At 35.9% G+C, this 19,817-nt stretch overlaps 4 protein-coding genes across 6 annotated transcripts; 3 read left to right on the plus strand and 1 right to left on the minus strand.

Moving 5' to 3' along the window:
- The first annotated feature begins 197 nt into the window (after positions 1–197).
- On the plus strand, positions 198–10,787 carry LOC120778788 (serine protease easter-like). 2 transcript variants are annotated; one of them, XM_040110796.1, is made up of 4 exons: positions 198–936; positions 4,393–4,589; positions 6,857–7,055; positions 7,120–7,983. In XM_040110796.1, exons 1-4 carry the CDS (start codon positions 870–872, stop codon positions 7,851–7,853), a joined length of 1,197 nt encoding a protein of 398 aa, XP_039966730.1. In that variant the 5' UTR covers positions 198–869; the 3' UTR covers positions 7,854–7,983. The 2 variants fall into 2 exon arrangements, with proteins under 2 accessions (XP_039966730.1, XP_039966724.1); XM_040110790.1 differs by lacking the exons at positions 4,393–4,589; positions 6,857–7,055; positions 7,120–7,983 and adding exons at positions 9,088–9,284; positions 9,361–9,604; positions 9,712–10,787 and having other exon boundaries at positions 200–936.
- Positions 10,788–11,328: 541 nt separating this feature from the next.
- Positions 11,329–12,387, plus strand: LOC120780793 (39S ribosomal protein L9, mitochondrial). Its single transcript, XM_040113043.1, has 3 exons — positions 11,329–11,491; positions 11,580–11,906; positions 11,971–12,387. The coding sequence occupies exons 1-3, from the start codon at positions 11,420–11,422 to the stop codon at positions 12,334–12,336; spliced, it is 765 nt and encodes a 254-aa protein (XP_039968977.1). The 5' UTR covers positions 11,329–11,419; the 3' UTR covers positions 12,337–12,387.
- Positions 12,388–12,572: 185 nt separating this feature from the next.
- LOC120780785 (39 kDa FK506-binding nuclear protein) lies at positions 12,573–14,403 on the minus strand. The gene is made up of 5 exons (XM_040113038.1): positions 14,245–14,403; positions 13,870–14,100; positions 13,586–13,807; positions 13,469–13,528; positions 12,573–13,408 (listed from the first exon to the last, which is right to left on the minus strand). Exons 1-5 carry the CDS (start codon positions 14,252–14,254, stop codon positions 12,843–12,845), a joined length of 1,089 nt encoding a protein of 362 aa, XP_039968972.1. The 5' UTR covers positions 14,255–14,403; the 3' UTR covers positions 12,573–12,842.
- Positions 14,404–16,032: 1,629 nt separating this feature from the next.
- LOC120780773 (odorant receptor 7a-like) lies at positions 16,033–17,523 on the plus strand. 2 transcript variants are annotated; one of them, XM_040113028.1, is made up of 3 exons: positions 16,033–16,800; positions 16,883–17,240; positions 17,308–17,523. In XM_040113028.1, the coding sequence occupies exons 1-3, from the start codon at positions 16,040–16,042 to the stop codon at positions 17,365–17,367; spliced, it is 1,179 nt and encodes a 392-aa protein (XP_039968962.1). In that variant the 5' UTR covers positions 16,033–16,039; the 3' UTR covers positions 17,368–17,523. The 2 variants fall into 2 exon arrangements, with proteins under 2 accessions (XP_039968962.1, XP_039968966.1); XM_040113032.1 differs by having other exon boundaries at positions 16,997–17,240; positions 17,308–17,397.
- The last annotated feature ends 2,294 nt before the right edge of the window (positions 17,524–19,817 follow it).

Consider the following 19,817-nt stretch of genomic DNA (forward strand, 5'->3'; position numbering starts at 1 on the left):
TATAAAGCCGATTAAAACAATTAAGCTTACGTTTAAATATGTTAAAAAAAATTAAGAGAAATTAGCTTTGCGCGTTCTCTTAGATCAACAGAATCATGCAAACACTATGTGAATACAAAAATAAAAACAAAAGCTCATAGTAACTAGTAATAATCGCCATTTCGTGAGAAGCTTGGTAAATCTACACTTAAGCGTCGGATTGCTGTGAAAATTTGTGCCGACTGACAAGTTTTTAAATACCACTCTGGAGATTTTTGGAGTAGACTTGCGGACAGCATCTTCTCTAGTTCTCAGTTGTCTTTGCGATGTGAAACGACACTTGTCGTAATCTCAGTTATAAGAAAGCGCAAATGTGATTCTTGCTATAACTCGACAATATTCGGCCGCCGGGTAACAATAAAAATATTCACGCGCAAAAGTTCGCTACGCCAATAAAATATGGATTTGATTATTACTTGTGAATTAATTAATTAATGCAAATTACAAACTCGTTGTGTTCATTTGACGTCGAAACATTAATATTTGCTCAGCTAAACGCATTCAATTTGCAACAAAAACAACACTAAATTCAGAGTGAAATTATCTGTGAAATAAAATCGAAAATAATAAAGTCATTTCTATTTTGAGTACATTGACTTTTTGTGTGCATTTTGAATTGATTAAAAGCATAGTTGGTAAGAAATATTATACAACTTAAAAGAAAATTGTAAAAAGTGTTTGCTGAAGTACAAAAACTATTGTCAAATGAAAATATATACACATAAGTCTGTATAATATCAACTCGCCCTACCGTAAATTCATAAAAAGAACAAAATAACAACAAAGGCAAGAGTTATATTTGAGTTAGCAGAGACTAGCACCAGTCCACTATGTTAAAACCGGTGTTAATTAGCGTCTTCTGCTTTGCTGCTTTTTTGTGTGGCTTATCCTCGGCACGTAAGTCATTTATTCTGTCAGTGTCTGAATCATTTAATAAGTATGAATTTGCATGGTATACATTTCACAAAATCCCTTCTATTTAATAATTACTTAATTTACGTTTATTTGTACATATGTACATACATGTCAAAATGTCTAAACATATATCAAAATATGAATCATAAATTGCAACTATCGAAAAAACCACTAAAAGTTGACACTTTAGCGGGGAGAAGTTTGTAGCGATGCACCTATTAAATAATACATTCACACAACCATTTATTCATATAATACTAGGGTTGTTCATTTTATATTATACAAAAATATTGGAATTATTAATAATCACCCATCGTCATAAACTAATAGGCTTGTTAATAATCAATAAATCTATTATGACTTTAATATAATAATTTTTATGTATGTTTATTAAAAAAAATAAATAAAATAAAAAACATAAGGTAAATTAATATTTCTAACTAAATAATGAAAAACGATATGAAATAAAAAAATAAAAATCCATATTAATTAATCCAAAAGATTACATAATTTTACTACTCCAGGAAACAGAAAGCACAATTGGCCACTCTAGAAGCGTGGCTCACCAAATGGAACATTGGTATTAATACAGAAAAGTTCATCCAAAATATGTCTTCAAGTGGCTTTATATGGTCAGTCGTTACCAACAAGAACAAGCACACAATATTTGGAACTTACAATTGTTAAAAGACGTACATGGAGAGGCCACGTGAAAATTATGTGAACCCAGCTCAGGTTAATGTTTGCACAACTCTATTGGCTCCTAAGGTCAACAGCCCGTCTTAGTGCAAAGAACAAGCTACTCATAACATATATGTATAAAGCAATTCAAAGATCGATCTGGTTGCATGGAATTCAAATCTATGGAAGCTAGGCTGATTCAAATTTTTAATTTATTCAAATTTCCATAGTGGCTACTAATTTTTATGTTAGAAATAACGTTCTCCATAGAGATTTCAAAATGCTCACTATAAAAAAATAAAGCAGAATTTAGTAGTCGTTACCTCTCTTAATTGGAGAACTATGACAACGTACTTGCGATCCAACTGTTGGATAATAGTCAATAATGAAAAAAACTAAACAGATATCATCTGTTAGATCTCACCTTTCGATTCAATTGATCTCATCTTAATTTTTGTAAAATATTTTTCACTGTTTTGTGAAATTAATTTAGTTAATATCATTTTAATAATAAGACAGATTCTGAATAAAACCGAATATTATACAAAAAACATTATTAATATAATACATATACCAATCCTTTCCTTGCTTCAATTCCATAAAATCTCTACAAAACAAACACGGTTTGGGATATCAATGAAATTCTTTATTCCTGTAGCTCTCATATTGAAAAACTCCTAAATTTTTAGAGATATTCACATTTATAAGGACTGCCCTAGTATTTTATTATACATAACTGCACATTACACCTAAGAATGACTAAATGCAAGCAATCAATCAAATTCAACCGCTTAAACTCATCCTCAAGTCGCAGATTTTAGTCAAACACAGCCTTTCCATAATATAAGTATATACAATATATGTTTATCTATATAATATTTTAACACATTTACATATACATATGTATACACAACGCACACTAATATCTTTATATTCACATACCTATATATGTATATTTATTGTATGCATTTTACACATTGTTACTTCGCATGTCACATTATCATGCAGGTATTTCCCAAAAAATTCAGTTTTGCTTGTTCACTTTCTGGTTTTGGGGTTTTAACCGTCAGCGACCCGTAGAATATATCTAAAACCTATTTGCTTTAATAATTGCCTAAATTATCGACAACTTAAAAATTACAGTAAGCAATGTGTTACATACATATTTTCCAATATATAAATATACAAATAAATACATATGTTTATTTTTGGAGGTGAAACCGAGAGTCAAGCGAAAATCGGTCGAATTTTTTTTTTTTAATTCATAAAATAATAATCGGTCAAAAAAGAAGAATTGGAAAACTATATTTTTATCGGACATTTTAGAAGAAAGTTTAAAAATTCTTCATATTTAAAGATATAGTTATAAAATAATATTTCGTTTAAATCTTGCGTGCTTAATCGCTTCTGTTTAAAAATTATTTTCCCATGAAAATATTGTACATATAAATATATTTATATGCAAACATATGTGCGATTAAGCTATTCTGAACACCAAGTTATGATATAACCGTTGCTATTCGCTGAATTGCTACCGCGTTTCCCATGATTAATAAAACGTTGTTGGTGTTAGTGCGGGGTTTTGAAATGTACTGTTTGATAACAATCTTTGATTGTTTTATCATTTAATAGCTAATTGTATAAACTTCTTAGTGCCACATGCGTTTTTTGCTTTTCGACGATATTTTTGTGCTAAAAATATTATTATCAATACATAATAGGGATTTCGGAAAATTCTTGTTATCTCTTTTTAACTTCAACAATATAAAGAGTCACTTGGATTTCCACGAATTTGCAATTCCATAATTATTGGACCGTTCAGAATGAAATGAATTACCATTGTCGGGCAGATTAAAATGGACTGTATGTGCCATAATTTCTTATCAAAAAAGTTTGTGAGTTCTTTTTAGAAGGACTCACTATAAAGTTTACAAAATAAATGGGATGAAAAGTCCCAAGCCCAAGAAAATTGTTTATTGAATGTTTTTCCCATGTGTGAAGTGATTTTGAAAATAATTCCATATGAATACCAAAAATTGTTGGCTATTTGGTGGAACGTTGACAATATTCCAGTTAATGTTAGTACAATGCGAAGACAGAAGTTTTTGGTTTGTGATGCGAACTTTCGGGCAGGTCAAAGACTTTTCATTCCACACATTAGAGTATTATAAGAATTATTAAGTTTAAAGCGTCATCAATTCAGCTGTGTTTTCAGAAATCCACACAAAATTATTAAATTTAAAAAAATATAATTATGTCTATAAATATATGTACATATATTCATACACACATCTGCATATTTGTGTTCATATTCATATTAGAGAAATATTGATTTAGCGAAGATTTCTTTGTAGATATGTCTCACTTTAGTAATTTGCATGCAAGATGCTTAAATCTTGTTGTTCTGTCATAATGACAGCGGCTAATTATACTCATTTATTATTTGAAAATGAGCCATGTTCCATAGTAAACCAGTTTTTTTGAGTGAGAAATATTTGTGGATTTCAAAGAATTCTGTTCTTATATGAATACTAAACACTTGAAACAAAATATAAACATAAGCAAACAAAAACAATAACATACACACATATACACATACACATATTCATCGGGGTGATGGCTATTCTTTCCAGCAGTCATAAAACACAACTCGCTTTTCCACATCCAACTAAACTAATCAAGTATGTGTTTCATTTAGTAAGTAGAAATCAAGTAAATCTGTTATGATATTAATTTTATTGTCTTTTGAACATACAGAATTCTATTTTCCCAATGAGTATGCTGATGTACCCAACTTTGGACGCTGTATCACGCCGAATCGTGAGCGGGCGCTATGCCTCATCCTCGACGATTGCAAATATTTGTACAATTTGCTGCTGCAAACGCCGCTCCCCGATTCGGATAGATTATATTTGAGTCGGAGTCAGTGCGGTTATCAAAATGGCAAAGTGTTGGTAAGGCTGAGATTATAATTTCGTGTATTAAATGTGAGAGAGTTTTATACCCAATGCTAGTATATATTTGTGATTGTTTAAATAAGAGGAACAAGTGCTAAGTGTGGGTACAACCGAACATTTTATACTCTTGCAACTTGCAAGAATCAAAGCCCGGTAAATTCCTTCCTAACAAAAATATATGTTAATATATGTTGTGGAAGGATAAATCTCAGTTGTATTACCATATTTTAGTTCGCGTCAGCAAAAATTATTTTAAAAACATTCCATATTATCAATTCGACCAAAGCGGCTAAATTTAATAATTGAGTTGATGTGGAAAACGTTAACCAGATGTTCGAAATTCTTTATACAGTGTTTTTCATTAAGAGTAATATGATAGCTTTTCAAAAACAAGAACAAACTAATTGTTAAGGAAAGACAAATGTTTGTTATTTAATGTGAATTACAATCGAGGCATTAAATCTTTAATATAACATCATTCTAGTGGCTTCGACGATTTCTTTTGAAGGAATGAATTCAATTAGCCCAATTTCGAGTACTTTTTTCACTAAATATTGACTTTGAAAGCTTGAAGATAGCCTGGTTTATTGCTAAAACCATTGACTTCAAATAACCTTACAAGAAGTAGTTTCATGGTGTTAAACACAACTTCTTAAAGACTATTCAATGTCAATGTCTATACCGCCCTTTATTGCAAGTAACGGTGTCACCAGCTTCATTTCGAAAGAAGTCGGACCGATGATTCCACCAGACCACAAACCACATCAAACGGTCAATGTAATGGTTGTTCATGAATAATTTGCTCACTTTCTCGGCACCAGAATCGACAGTTTTGATGATGATTTTCTTTTTCTTCTCCTTGTTTTCAAGTTGTTCCAAGGCAAAATCAGCGAATTCACGACGTTTACGGTAATTCAATGGCTTTATGTCTTGAGTGTGAACAGTTTTATACGGATGCAAGCCCATATCCTTTCCCAAAATCCGCCAGAATGTGGTTTGACATAGTCACAGTTCTTGAGAACGTCTTGGAATCGACAAATTGAGGTCTTCAGCCACTCTTGCCTGAACGGAAGTAATATTTTTATTACTTCGAGCGGTTCTTTGTCTAATTGGCACTTGAAGATTATGCAAAGAAAATGTGAGCTCGAAATTTTCAACAATTCGACAAATAGCGAGCACAGCTGGACGATAATTACGACCATAAAATGGCCGAAGCTACGAAAAGTTGCAGTTGGAGAAGGATTATTTTGATAATAAAATTGAATAATTTGTAAACGTTGTTCTTGCGTATATCCTTCCACCTTCACAGTGAGATGCTTATGCTCCCAGTTAGGGAGTATAATGAACTCCTCTCCAAGCAGTTCCTGCTGGGATGTTTTCGTAGAAATCACCCTTGCAGCCATCTGCTTGGAGCGGAACCGCCTCCCAGGAGCATCAAAAGGTCCTTCCTTGACTACGTCGACGACGTCGTACAGTACGCCGACCGGACTTCGGACGCAACTGAATTTCGACATTCACAGTGCAGCCGTTAATACCTTCACCGACTCTCTTCCCGTGAATGGCGTTCTTGGAGTCAAACTACCACCCATTGCAGACGAAGAGCTCGAGTTGCCGCGAGAAACGCGAGTGACCCTAGCGCAACTTCGTTCTGGATGTTGTAGCAGGATAAACTCCTACTTATCCAGAATAGACCCTAACATACCCAATGTATGTTCTGCATGCAACGAGTCTCCGCATGACACTGACCATCTCTTTGCATGCCCTGCCAACCCCACTCATCTAACACCCTTTTTCCTTTGGTCCGACCCCATCGAAACAGCACGTTTCCTGTGCCTCCCATTAGATGACGTCGACGACAACACAGATGACCCTTACCATCCTAACGGGGATTGATAACCATTTAAACAACATCAACAACATATAGAGTGAAGTATTCCGGATGTGTGATAATCTTGAAGTTTGTTATATTGGGACTAGGTCAACTTTTCCCCGATTTTATCCATTTTAGGCACAAATATGCACTGTTATGAGTGAAACACGCACTCTCATTTTAATTCGTCGATATTTACGGTATAAAGTTCGAAGCAAGTTCGAAATCTCTGTATTAGGTATGTGAGGGCTAAAGAAAGTATTGAAAAATATTTACTAAGGCTTGTGGACTATTGTGTCTTCGTTAGATACGTAGTGCTTGGGTACAAAAATTTCTTCTCTCAACAGTTCATATATTTATGCATACTTAAATATTTATAACCTCCATATTATAGATTTGTTGCCCCGATCGTTATCGAGATTACATTAACGTACCATCGATACAATCCACCACCACACCGTCACCGGCAGCGCCGAGTAATCTATTGCCACAGCCCGGCCAATGTGGCAATGTGCTGTCGAATCGTATTTATGGCGGCAATGTTACCAAAATCGATGAATTCCCATGGATGGCCTTAATTGAATACACAAAACGTAAGTTTTTAAAATCATATGAATTCTAAAAATGATTTTTCAAAACTATTCATATACTTTACAGCTGGCGGTAACAAAGGACACCATTGTGGCGGCTCGCTAATCACTTCACGTTACGTAATCACAGCTTCGCATTGCGTAAATGGCCCAGCTATACCCAAAGACTGGAGATTGAGTGGCGTACGGCTTGGTGAATGGGATACAACCACCAATCCCGATTGTGAGATTGATGTGCGTGGCGAAAAGGATTGCGCACCACCCTATATGGATGTGGCTGTGGAAAAGACAATTCCACACCCGGAGTATGTGCCCAACTCTAAGAATCAAATTAACGATTTAGCGCTTTTGCGTCTCAATCAAAATGTCCAGTACACCGACTTTATACGACCTATTTGCCTGCCGACAAGCTCCAATTTACGTACGACTACTTTCGATGGTATTGTTATGGATGTGGCGGGTTGGGGTAAGACTGAAAGCGAATCGGTTAGTACGTTGAAACTGAAAGCCGAGGTCGCCGGTGTACCGCTAAGCAAATGTTATGACCGTTATGCAACGGAAAATATACTATTGGAATCATCACAAATGTGCGCTGGCGGCAAAGCGGGTGTGGATTCCTGTCGTGGCGACTCGGGCGGTCCATTAATCAGTTTGGATAATACGAAGAAAGCGTTGTCCTATTACTTTTTAGCCGGCGTTGTGTCATTTGGACCGACGCCCTGCGGCTTGGAGGGTTGGCCGGGTGTTTACACAAGAGTTGGCGACTTTATAGATTGGATTGAGACTACCATTCAACCTTAGTCTGCACAATACTAAATATTATTATTAAGATTCTTATTATATATTGCTGATATTACCTTAATTATATACAAATTCATATGTATACTCACTCAAATAAATAATCTTTGTATTTATAATTAAGTACATTCTACATGACATAAGTGTATCCTTATTTAAATTATTCCTTAAAAATCGTTTTACACCGTACAAGTGTAATGAAACAGGTACCGCCGGGTTATATATTGTTGTACAGACTTGTTCTAGAATTTTGGTGGTTCTACTTGTACAAACGGTTAACAGAAAAGTAATAGTTGTTTGTATGTTCACTTCCAGCTGCCTACCTGACCCGCTATAAAAAAGGGCGTTGCACAAGATTCGCGAAAGTATGTCGTGCAGGATCGCGCGTGTGTACCAGAAGAGTTCACTGAGCGTCAATTTGAAATGACCTTGAAGTCTGCGCACAGGTGCGCTAAAAATTTTATATGAATCGTTAGACAGTGACCAAAACATATTCAAGATGTTAAGACAAGTTTTTTTAAGTGTTCTGTTGATGGGTGCGCTCAGCAGCAGTTTACCGGCAGCGCGTAAGTGTAAACAATTATTGGTAAAATCTGTGAGATCGCAAATTCCAGAAGCTGGATTTAGTTAATAAAATTTGTGATTATGTGATAGTGTTGATAAATGTGTGTGGTGCAAGAACTAGCCTCGAGTACATAAGAAATTGCTACATATGTACATTAGTCTTCGATTCGCCAAGCGTTAGAGAGTAGTGAATCGAACAATATGCAAAATTTTTAACAGGAGAGTTGCGTACAAACTAGCGAGCGGAGAAACGGCGAATTGATGACAGCAAATATACATATGTATGTATATTTATTGCTTACAAAAGTTTTTCTAAATGCACTCTAAGAGACCAGAGGTTGTTGTGCATAGCGTAAGTTAAACTGAAAAGCTATGAAGAGTGGTGATTGTATTTGTGTGTGGGATTTTTAGTGTAATATCTTACATATATCTAAACTTTTCGTGCTCCAGTGTTATGAAGCCAGGATCCGACTCATTTATATTATGGTTATAAGCACGAATGTCGACGAACATTTCTCTATCTGCCGTCATGCCCTTGTTCTCTGCTGTGTTTTTATTTATTGATTACCGTTACATTTACTATGTTTTCCACACTCTCTCCCTCTCTCTCTTCTGTTTCTACTGCAACATTCCATTTTCAATTTTTAAAATTTGCGGCATTTCTAATTTCTAGAGTACAACCACTCCAATGAAACGATGGGGAAACCAACTTTCGGACGCTGCATCACGCCAAATGGTCGACCCGGTTCCTGTGTAATATTGCAACATTGCAAAAAACTATACTCTTTGCTACTAAATCAGCCGTTACATGATGTGAATAGACTATACTTAAGTCAAAGCCAATGTGGTTACCTAAATCGAAAAGTGCTGGTGAGTTAAAAAAAATGTAAATTAAACTGATGCCAACCGAACAGCGAAATCAAAAAATAATAAAGTATTTCCTCAGATTTGCTGCCCCGACCAAAATAGCACGCCGCTTATACTGAAACAAGCTACTGTAAAACCTATCAAATTGGAGCAAGGCTTCAAGAAAGCCGTACTCTTGGATAAGATTCCGATCGAGTCCACAAAAACAAGGAAACTACCACGTCCCAGCAAATGCGGACAGATGACGTCAAGCCGAATTTATGGCGGCAATGCCACAAAAATCGATGAATATCCTTGGATGGCCCTTATAGAATACACAAAACGTAAGAGAAAATTATTTTTTTAACAAATTATTATTTTTTTAACAAAAATAATTTTCTGTTATAATATTTAGTACAAGATCAAATTTGAATCATTGTTTCTCTTTCAGCATTCGGAAGTATTGGCCATCATTGTGGCGGCTCTCTCATCAACTCCCGCTATATTGTCACCGCCTCGCACTGTGTTAATGGCAAAGCCTTGCCCAAAGACTGGCTGATTTCCGCCGTACGTTTGGGTGAATGGGACACGAAAACGAATCCGGATTGCGAAGTAGATGTGCGTGGCGAGAAGGACTGTGCGCCACCGCACATCGACGTGCCCGTGGAAAGTGCCATACCACATCCCCGATATGATCCGAATTCGTTAAACCAAATTAACGACATCGCGCTCTTACGTTTAAAGAATGCAGTTACATTCACCGATTTCATACGACCCATTTGCCTGCCATTGAACGATAATTTACGCACCGCCACCTTTGATGACATCATCATGGATGTCGCCGGTTGGGGTAAAACCGAATCAAAATCAAGCAGTAATATTAAATTGAAAGCCGAACTCGTTGGAGTGCCGCTGGGAAAATGTCGTCATGTTTATTCACCGCAAAGTATTTTACTAGAGGCCACACAAATGTGTGCTGGCGGCAAGAAAGGTGTAGATTCTTGTCGCGGTGATTCGGGTGGCCCACTCATCGGTCTGGGCACGACGGGCAGAGGACGTACATATTACTTTTTGATTGGCATTGTTTCTTTTGGACCGACATCATGCGGGCTAGAAGGTTGGCCAGGTGTTTATACCCGCGTGGGACACTTTGTCGACTGGATACAAGCAACAGTTGAGTCTTAAGTTCATACAAAAGAATTTACATACAAAAAGATTATGTTTGCCGTTGAAAGCAAGATTCCCATTGTACGTGTACGCGGCGTGTGTTCGTGCACAAACTTATGTATACACAAACACATGTATAGATATTTAGATAATGCACGCAAGTGTGTGTTAAGTTCCTAGTCTGGCTAGCTTAGGTCACTAGATCTTTTCAGTTTAAGAAAGGTACCTGAGGTTTGTGCCGTTTCTTTTATCATTTAGACTAATGATTTGTATGCAATTTAGTGTTTAGTTTGAAAAGGTGTGAAGTAATGTCAAATTCTTTGTTGGTAAAGAGTAAAGGTATGCAATATGCAAATGATATTAGGGGTGTACAAAATCAATAGTGGACAATTGCATCGAATATGAGGCAAGGATTTGGAGAGTAATGACTTTTTTTCATATTTACCGTTTGCTTTTTAACAAAAATAAAAATCACAATTTATTGACTCAAGTAGTCGTAAAATATTTTTTTCGCCAAATTATTGGTATGGAAATGAACATCCATGAAAACTGTATAATAAGTAAGAAATTCTCATGATTTGGGGCTTTTACTAAAATCTTTATTGTACGGTTACTTAATAAAAAAAAATTATATTAATTTAATTATTTATATGTTTAATACCAAAATATTCATAATTTTGTAAATAAATTTTCAAATATTGTGCTTATTGATAAATATACTTATGTTCCAAGATGCATTGAAGAATATGTATGTTAATCAAAATGATTTTTAAATAAAGCTGAACATTAACGCATGACAGTTCCCTTGCACTGAACCGGATACGTATAGTGAATTTGTTACTAACAACTCTGCTTTAGCAAATGGAGACTTTTTAGATTACATAAGAAATGTCAGGCAGAACAGCTGTTTCACCGGTGGTCAATTTTTTATCGCTGTATTTTTTGTTAAAATTTGAATTACTACGAAAAATAACATAACTTTTTGAATAAACATGTTGAAAACATGGTGCAGTGGTTCTATTAATTTTCTTAAAAGTGCAGCCACCGTGCAGCAGCAAGTGCGGGTGGGTACTTTAATTTTATTCATTGAAATTTACTCTACATACATAACCAATGCACTCACATGCGTTACGCGGTGTATATTTTTTTTAGACAACTTTTGTATTGAAGCGCAAATATGACCCATTGTTGCATAAAACGAACGCCAAACCCCGAAAATTGCGTGCGAAACACTTCATCTATGAGTTGGTAGAGGATACAAATGTGAAACGTCGACCGAATTTGGAAGTTGTTTTAAAAACTTATGTGGAAGGTGTGGGTGATAAGGGTGATGTGGTGTCGGTGAGACCTAATTTCGCCTATAATAAATTGTTGCTACCAGGTTTGGCAGTGTACAAAACAGATGAAAATGTGGCATTATATACCAAAACCGAGGACGAGAAGAAAACGGTGCGCCATAGCTCTGCATTTGCCCAGAGGGTATGTATATATGCGAGTGTATATTTTTTATTTACAAACATATAATATATTCTGAATTTCATAGACGATAAACATTATCGAACGTTTTTCACTGGCTGTGGTTATGAATAAGGATCAGCCATGGGTTATTGAACCCTGGCACATAAAAGCGTCTCTTCGAAAGGCGGGTATTCATTGTCCGGAAGAGTGCATTACTATGCCAGAAGAACGTATTGAAGGTCCAGATATGAATAAAGAAGCCAAAGAGTTTTATTGTACTATTACCATAAATAATTTGGAGAAGGCGCGATTGCGCTGTCGTATCCATCATTGGAGTACAGATCCGAGCGAACGGTTGCCATATGTACCGGAATTTTGGAAAATACCTTCAGAACCACTCTTCGGTAGTGAAAACTCTAAAGAACCTACAGAAAAAGTAGAAGAGAAGTAGTATATGCAAAATAAATAATGAAAATTAAATAAACTACCTACTAATTTTAAATATTTATTTATTTTATTGAATATGAAATGGTTTTACGTCCATTTACAAATATGTTTGGGAAATGGTGATAAGATGATTCCTAACATTTTGGACTATTTTATACAAACGACAAATCAAGCGGTTACTTTAACTAAGCTAAAGAAAATGTTGAATTTCTAACCAATTTCGGATTCAAACAAGTGAGATTTTACAAAACAGTACTTCGAATGTATTTATTTTTTAATCATTCACAAGGAGTGTTGCTCATATAAGAGGATAGTTCTACGTTGCCTTTTTGCACATTTTCACATTTATGCAAAGGAATAATAATAATGAGGATAATTAAGGAAACAACTTGTTTTTAACTTATTTGAAACTCAAAAAGGACGAACATATAAAAAAAACGTAAATGCGAACTACCGCAAATACATATATAAATGCTAAGTAAATAAACAATTAAAGGAAAATATGTATTTCTAATTTACGCCCTTCAATTCTACTTCGAAGACAAGCGTGCTGTTTGGCGGAATTGTTGGTGGTGAACCACGTGCGCCGTATGCCATATGTGGTGGACAAGTGATGCGACGTTTACCGCCCACTTTCATTCCAGCGACTCCAACATCCCAACCCTTAATGACTTCACCACGGCCCAGACCAAATTTGAAACCAGCGCCTGTCCTCAAACTGTCGAATACCTTATTGTTAGATTTAAGTCTGCCTTCATAATACACTTGAGCACGTTTGCCAGACTTAGCTTCTGGACCATTGCCAATACGAATATCTTCAATTTTGACACCACCAGTTATTACGCGTTCACCGCCAGCTTTCTGTTGTGGTTGCTTCTGTTGCTCAGCTTTGTTTGCTTTTTTATCCTTCTTGCCTTTCTTATCTGCAACAGATTGGTTTTCTTTTGCGACCCCATTTTGTTGCTTTTGAGGCTTATCCAATTTTGGCTGTTTAGCTTTTGGCTGCTGGACTTCTTCATCCTCGCTTTCTTCATCTTCTTCGCCCTCTTCATCATCGTCGTCACCATCATCTTCATCTGTAAAAATATTTGTCGAATAAATATTTTTCAAAACTTGTAGTAAAATTTAAAACTTACCATCGTCTTCGTCTTCGTCATCTTCTTCATCCTCATCGTCATCTTCCTCCTCGACTTCATCTATTATTAACGACAACGTAAATTCATGTATTCATTTAACCATATATGATTACTTACCTAAACCTTCTCCATTAAAATCACTGTCCTCTTCATCTTCATCATCTTCCTCTTCAACCGCCGATTTCTTGCCCTTTTTGGCGTTGGCTTTTTTTATTAAAGCCTGGCGAAGATCTTGTATATCTTGCTCTTCCTCTTCTTCTTCCTCATCATCATCATCTTCATCATCCATGAAGTTAAATTTGTCAATGAGGTAGCCAGTAAGACTAACATTTCCGCTACCTTTATAGATATAATATTTATTTTAGACAATTCATTTGAAATCTATTATTTTAAAGACTTACCAATGCTTTGGAAACAAATTTCATCGCCTTCACCGAAATTCAGGTCCAGCATAACTTGCTCGCAGTTGCCTTTGCGCAATGTGCAAATTAAAAATTTCTGATTATCATGATTAATAAAAATTTGGTTAGCGCCTTCATCTGATGAGGAATCTGTATCCAGCGCCGCCAAGGAGATGTGAAACGGTTTGCTGGTTTTTTGAGTGTATTTACGGTTAGGTTTTAAATTTAATCCTAAATATTGGGTGATAAATGTCATTAAAATATTTTTGCAAAGATGGCGTGGGTCGTTAGGCCCGCGCAAATATAAAAAAAAAACACGTGGTGAAATCGTTTCTTACAAAAGCAAACTACTCAACAATTACTTTAAAAACTTACCCCAAAACATGTTGTTATTATTTTGTAAAATTTAGTCTTCTTTAAAAATAACTGTTTTATTGAATCGCCTTGAAAAAGCAAAGTGCGTGAATATATCTTAAACAATGCTTTGATACCGGTAACGAAATTGTAATAAAATTCCTTTGCAACTGATTGAACTGCCAAAGAAGTGAACGCGATGGTATGCCGCGTGAAATGACAGTGGAGAGACAGGGTTGCTTTCCCTAAATGCTGCTATAACTACAGGGTGGTTGAAACAAATAATTAATTAAGTCACTGGCTAGAGATATCTGTTAAATTGTCTTGAGTTTCTTAAGTTCCAATTAACAATTCTAAACCATACACTTGCGTACATAGTTCATCCTTCTCTTTCGCATATTTTCCAGCATTTGGCAATGTATATACATACATATGCGTCTTGGCAATAAAGGAAGTGCTTATGAGGAACTCACCGGTTAGATAACTGAAACAGATACATGTAAAACGCACAGAAACTTCTACAACTTTAACCAATAGTTGCGATAGTCTTAACGTATAAATCGTTATTAATTGTTTTATTTGCTACTTGAGGTTTCTACGTTTTATAGATTACATAAATACAGTTGCACAACTAATAATTTACATACATATATTTTCCTTCGCCTTAACCACGCATTACGCAACCATTATATGTGTAACTGTGTAGTATAATTAAAATAGAATAATTGCAGACTACGGAGATTTCGCCACACTTCCTTTAGTCATGATTCCACTCTAATTAATAATAAAATTAAAAAAAAAACTGTACACAAATTAAAGTGATAAAAATGAAAATGGGAAGAGGGTTTATTCTTATTCTTGATCAGGGGGTTCTTAAGCCTTTTTGTGCTATTTCCCAAAAGGGAGAATTCTAAGCTTATTTTCCTTCCCTACTAGTTTCAACAATGGGTTTGTAAATGTGGTTCACCATTTCTAATTTAATTCTGTCAAACTCAAGACTTTATGTAAGAAATCTTTTTTGATTATATTAAAGATTTTCGGCGATATTAGGAAAGACTCCTTCAACGTTAGTTTCATTAGTGGTAAGTATGATTAATTTTCTTCATTTCTTTATGATGAATTGCTTGACCTGATAATATTTATAAAAGCTTCTTAAAGTTGTAAGTCCCCTGATGGACTTGTATGAGGAGATTTTGATACATATAAAAAAATAGTAAAGCTATTAATATCCGAGTGCTGTTCTGTATAAAGAGCACTGAAGCTATAATACCCTTCACAAGTAAAATACTTTCCATACAAGACCTTACTCTTGATCTTTGTATGGCAGCTATAAGCTATAGTGGTCCGCTGTCGACGGTTCCAATAAATGGGTAGCTACATAGCCACTAGGCGAGAAAGGACGTGTACAATATTTCAGATAGGACTAGTTCACGTATACATACATATACAGAGCAGTTTGACGTATATGACTAAATCAACTCAGCTCGGCGTGCTGATCCTTTGTATATACATATGTATGTTTTATAGGGTCTAGAACGTAGGATACGTACTTCTGGGTGTTAAAAACTTGTAAGGGAACTTAATATACCATCTTCACGGTATAAAAAGTTAAACGAATAAGCAAAAGTGTCAAAGACCTTCCGTTCTTACATTTTTTGAAACAACAATACTCCTTATAACGACGCCTATGGTTCCATAAATTCTTATATGCGAATGTTCTTAGCAATAAAAATGCATTTTTCTACGATTTCCCCATAATAGACTTTTCTATGTTTGCGATTTTCAACATTGTGGTAAAGTTATCCAAAGCAAAAGGATGTTTGAACTATTAAGCGGGCGAGGTATTCGAAATGCTGCCTCAAAGGATGCATTCATCTATTTCTTCAAGGGTTGTACTTTTGTGGGGATAAGTCCACCTAAGAATGCTGGTTCGCTATATTATATGTGGTCTTTTTTGGTTAATGCAATCTGCATAATAATTGCACCAATTACTGGCCCAGCAGGCTTCGTTATAAAATATATGCAAAACATCATTACAACTGTACAATTTCTGAACGGTTTACAGGCTAGTTTAAATTTGATTGGCTTACCAGTGAAGTGTTTAACGGTGACAAGCGGCTTGAATCGACTGCGCGGCATGGAGCCAACTTTGACGGCGTTGGATGCACGTTACACCAGACCCGAAGATGTGGCTTTAATACGGAAAGCTGCAGTCATGGGCAATAGATTGGTATTCATTTTTGGCACCTCATATCTGATGTATATGTTGTTTACGGTCATACCGCCCTTAATCAATGGTGAAGCGCCACTTTCGGTATGGATTCCGTTTTACGATGAGCATCAGTCCGCAATGCATTTCTTCGGGCAAATAGTTTATGACTTGTGCTTGATGGGTTTCGTATTATTCCATCAATCCCTCTACGATTCATATGGTTCGGTATATATTTATGTTATAAGTACGCATATACAGTTATTAGTGCGTCGGGTCGGTCGTTTGGGCACAGATGCTACCAAGAGTGAGGATGACAACTTGAAAGAGCTGGTGGATTGCGTAGTCACGCATCAACAGATACTAGAGTGAGTGATTTAGTGCCTTTAATTAAAATATATTTTTGTAAAACTAATTATAAATTTGTTCAAAACAAAAAAATAACATTAGATTGCTGGCTCGAATTGAACCGATTATTTCCAAAACAATTTTTACACAATTCCTAATTATGTCCTCGATTTTGTGTGTGACCATGGTGAATATGTTCTTTTTCGCCGACCGCAGCACCCAAATCGCTTCGACTCTCTACTTCTTGTGTGTTCTATTGCAGACGTCGCCTTGTTGCTATTTCGCTACCGAATTGAAGGCCGACAGCGAGAAATTGCCACTGGCCATTTTCCATTGCAATTGGCCTGACCAGGATCGGCGTTTTCGCAAAGTGATTTTATATTTTATGCATCATGCTCAATTGTCTATTGAATTGATGGCCATGCAGTTGTTTCCCATTAATGTGGCAACAAATATTTCGGTGAGTGTCGGCATTAGCTCAGACTTAGTTTTAACTGTGAAATCTATTTTACTTCTATTGCTTTCAGCTGGCTAAATTCTCTTTTACACTTTTCACATTCATCAAGGAGATGGGCATTGGTCAGTAAGCAAAAAATTGAAAAAAAAATCAAACGGAAAATAAAAAAAAAATTAATAGTGCTTTTAAATTTGCAAATATAATTGTAGCTGCTTAACCTGCACCTTGCGCTTGAACTTTTAAATTATTTAATTCAAAATAAAAATAGTAGTGGCACAGCATTTCATTGATCATGTGTTTGTTAATATCAACAACTGTATTGTAAGGTTAGGCACATAACATAGATCACCGTGTTAGATTAGTTTTATATAATATGGCGAAGATGATGCTCCATGAATTTAATTTCCCGTAAAATGTTTGCATTTGGTAAGTTTTAGGAGGCACTTTCAACGATGAACAAAATATGCTCGATCTATCCTAGGAATTCAAAAGGGATTTAGCCATTCTCGATGCCTAAGAAGTGCACAATTTTTACAACTTAATCTAGGAGCACAGAAAAGGGAACATGTAACGGGGTTTTCATTAAGAGCACATTTTTTATTCCTGTTAAAGTACATTTGATACCAATTTGTGTGGATCTTGATTTCTTTTGCATGGCGCCGACGGTCATGCTTGCAGAAGTCCAGATGCTGAACGCAATTTTCGACGGGTTTCAAGCATAAATCGGCCGATACTGTTGCAATTTCACGTTCGATATTCGTATGAAGTTCATTAATCGTCGCAGGCTTGTTGGCGTAGACCATAGACTTGACGTAGCCCTACAGGAAATAGTTTAACGGCGTCCAATCGCATGACCGAGGTGGCCAATTGACAGGCCATTTCGTGAGGTAACACGTTCACCAAATTTGGTTTTGAATAAATCGATTGTGACATTCGTTGTGTGGCTTATGGCGTCACGCTGTTGGAATCACATATTTTACAAGTCCAAATCATCCTATTCAGGCCAAAAATATTCGGTTATCTTTGAGCGGTGGCGATTCTCATACACAGTAACGTGCCGGTCTTGATCATCACGGAAGATGTACGGCCCAATGACGCCGCCGGGGCATAAACCGCACCAAATCGTATTTTTTTCGGGATGCAATGGTGACCCATGGAGTACGTGTCGATTGCTGCCTGACCAATAATGCATATTTTGCATATTGACGAAGCTATTCAGTCATTGCTGCAGAGGATTTTTCGATGAAAATCCAGATAGTTTCCAAGTTGTTCCTAAGCCCAATTCACAAACATACGACGTTTCTGGTGGTCAAGCGGCTTCAGTTCTTGCGTCAATTTGATCTTGTATGGATGTAGGCCTAGATCTTTCCACAAAGTTCGCCGCAACTACGTCACTGAGATGCCCAACGCTTGAGAACGACATGTGAGAGACGATCATAAATTGGACGTAGCGCTCTTAAAGTTGCGATCACTGACTCCGAATTTCGGTAGTCAAAAATGCGGGGAAAAATATGGCGTCGTTTGCTGTCTCGATCGATCTACTTTTGTAGCGAATTTATTGAAAAACCCGTTACATGAAACTGAAACTACATAAGACTTGCTAGTAAAGTACATTCATATTTTGAGTTTTGCATACAATTTTTACAAAATGGCTGAATTTTAGTAAAAGGGTTGTTTAGCCGAACAAATGACGAATGGAGAAGTTAACGCTTGTGGAAATGTAAGCCATAAGTAGAGTATGTGGCAAATACGGAATGTGTTGATACGACTACTTCCTGCCAACAGTCATCTTCATAAAGCAAGAGATGCGCCAAGAAAAGTGTGTAATTACTTGAGTTTTGTAGAAGGCTTTGAATTTAGCATATAAACAGTATTTCAAAATATTAATGAATTTTAAAATATGTTAAAGCAAGCTGGTTATATTGCAGCTTTTTGTTTCAATCAAAAAGTAGTCCATCACTGCGTATACGTAACTTACCCAATGCCTTGTCAACTGATTGTAATCAATTATAATACGAGTAATCTATAATTATCGCCTGTTGTTGGAAAAGTGTTGGACAACGTTGGTTTCGTGGCATCATTCTAAGATATATATAAATCCTGAAAAGTTAGAAGCCTGACGTCATCTAATGGTGGACATTTAAAGTGTGCGGAGAAGTTTGTTGCGTCTCTATACTTTGTACACGATAATCTTGAGCGTATGTTGAGCAAAGAGGAAAATAATACGAGCAAAGATCACTCTTTAATGTAACAGTAAAATTAGTTATCACCAACTGCGTAGTAAAAAATAAAAGGAGATCGAGACTCACAGTTGCGCCCAACTGAGATATTATCATGATATCTTATGCGGGATCTTAATTTGTACTCCAGTTCAGATAGACGAATGAACGGATAGATGTCCATGCACTCTTTTCATATTGATATACGAGTATGTATATATATAGCAACCTACATTTCCCTCGTTAAATGCTAGGCTTTACATACAGCCTTTAGGTAAAGAAACGAGCGACATATTGGAAGGGCGATAAGAACCAGTAGATAATATATTGTAATAATATTTATTGCTTAATATTCGTAACT

The sequence above is a fragment of the Bactrocera tryoni genome, chromosome 1, assembly GCF_016617805.1.
Source record: "Bactrocera tryoni isolate S06 chromosome 1, CSIRO_BtryS06_freeze2, whole genome shotgun sequence".
NCBI lineage: Eukaryota > Metazoa > Arthropoda > Insecta > Diptera > Tephritidae > Bactrocera > Bactrocera tryoni.

Excerpts from the sequence above, each read along its gene's own strand:
- LOC120778788 (XM_040110790.1), top strand. The coding sequence starts at position 870 with ATGTTAAAACCGGTGTTAATTAGCGTCTTCTGCTTTGCTGCTTTTTTG. Across the intron at positions 937-9,087 it reads GTGTGGCTTATCCTCGGCAC|AGTACAACCACTCCAATGAA; the intron begins GTAAGTCATTTA and ends TCTAATTTCTAG. Across the intron at positions 9,605-9,711 it reads CCTTATAGAATACACAAAAC|CATTCGGAAGTATTGGCCAT; the intron begins GTAAGAGAAAAT and ends TTTCTCTTTCAG.
- LOC120780793 (XM_040113043.1), top strand. The coding sequence starts at position 11,420 with ATGTTGAAAACATGGTGCAGTGGTTCTATTAATTTTCTTAAAAGTGCA. Across the intron at positions 11,492-11,579 it reads CCGTGCAGCAGCAAGTGCGG|ACAACTTTTGTATTGAAGCG; the intron begins GTGGGTACTTTA and ends TATTTTTTTTAG. Across the intron at positions 11,907-11,970 it reads GCTCTGCATTTGCCCAGAGG|ACGATAAACATTATCGAACG; the intron begins GTATGTATATAT and ends TGAATTTCATAG.
- LOC120780785 (XM_040113038.1), bottom strand. Across the intron at positions 13,808-13,869 it reads AATTTGTTTCCAAAGCATTG|GTAGCGGAAATGTTAGTCTT; the intron begins GTAAGTCTTTAA and ends ATATCTATAAAG. Across the intron at positions 13,529-13,585 it reads TTTTAATGGAGAAGGTTTAG|ATGAAGTCGAGGAGGAAGAT; the intron begins GTAAGTAATCAT and ends CGTTAATAATAG.
- LOC120780773 (XM_040113028.1), top strand. The coding sequence starts at position 16,040 with ATGTTTGAACTATTAAGCGGGCGAGGTATTCGAAATGCTGCCTCAAAG. Across the intron at positions 16,801-16,882 it reads ACGCATCAACAGATACTAGA|ATTGCTGGCTCGAATTGAAC; the intron begins GTGAGTGATTTA and ends AAATAACATTAG. Across the intron at positions 17,241-17,307 it reads ATGTGGCAACAAATATTTCG|CTGGCTAAATTCTCTTTTAC; the intron begins GTGAGTGTCGGC and ends TATTGCTTTCAG.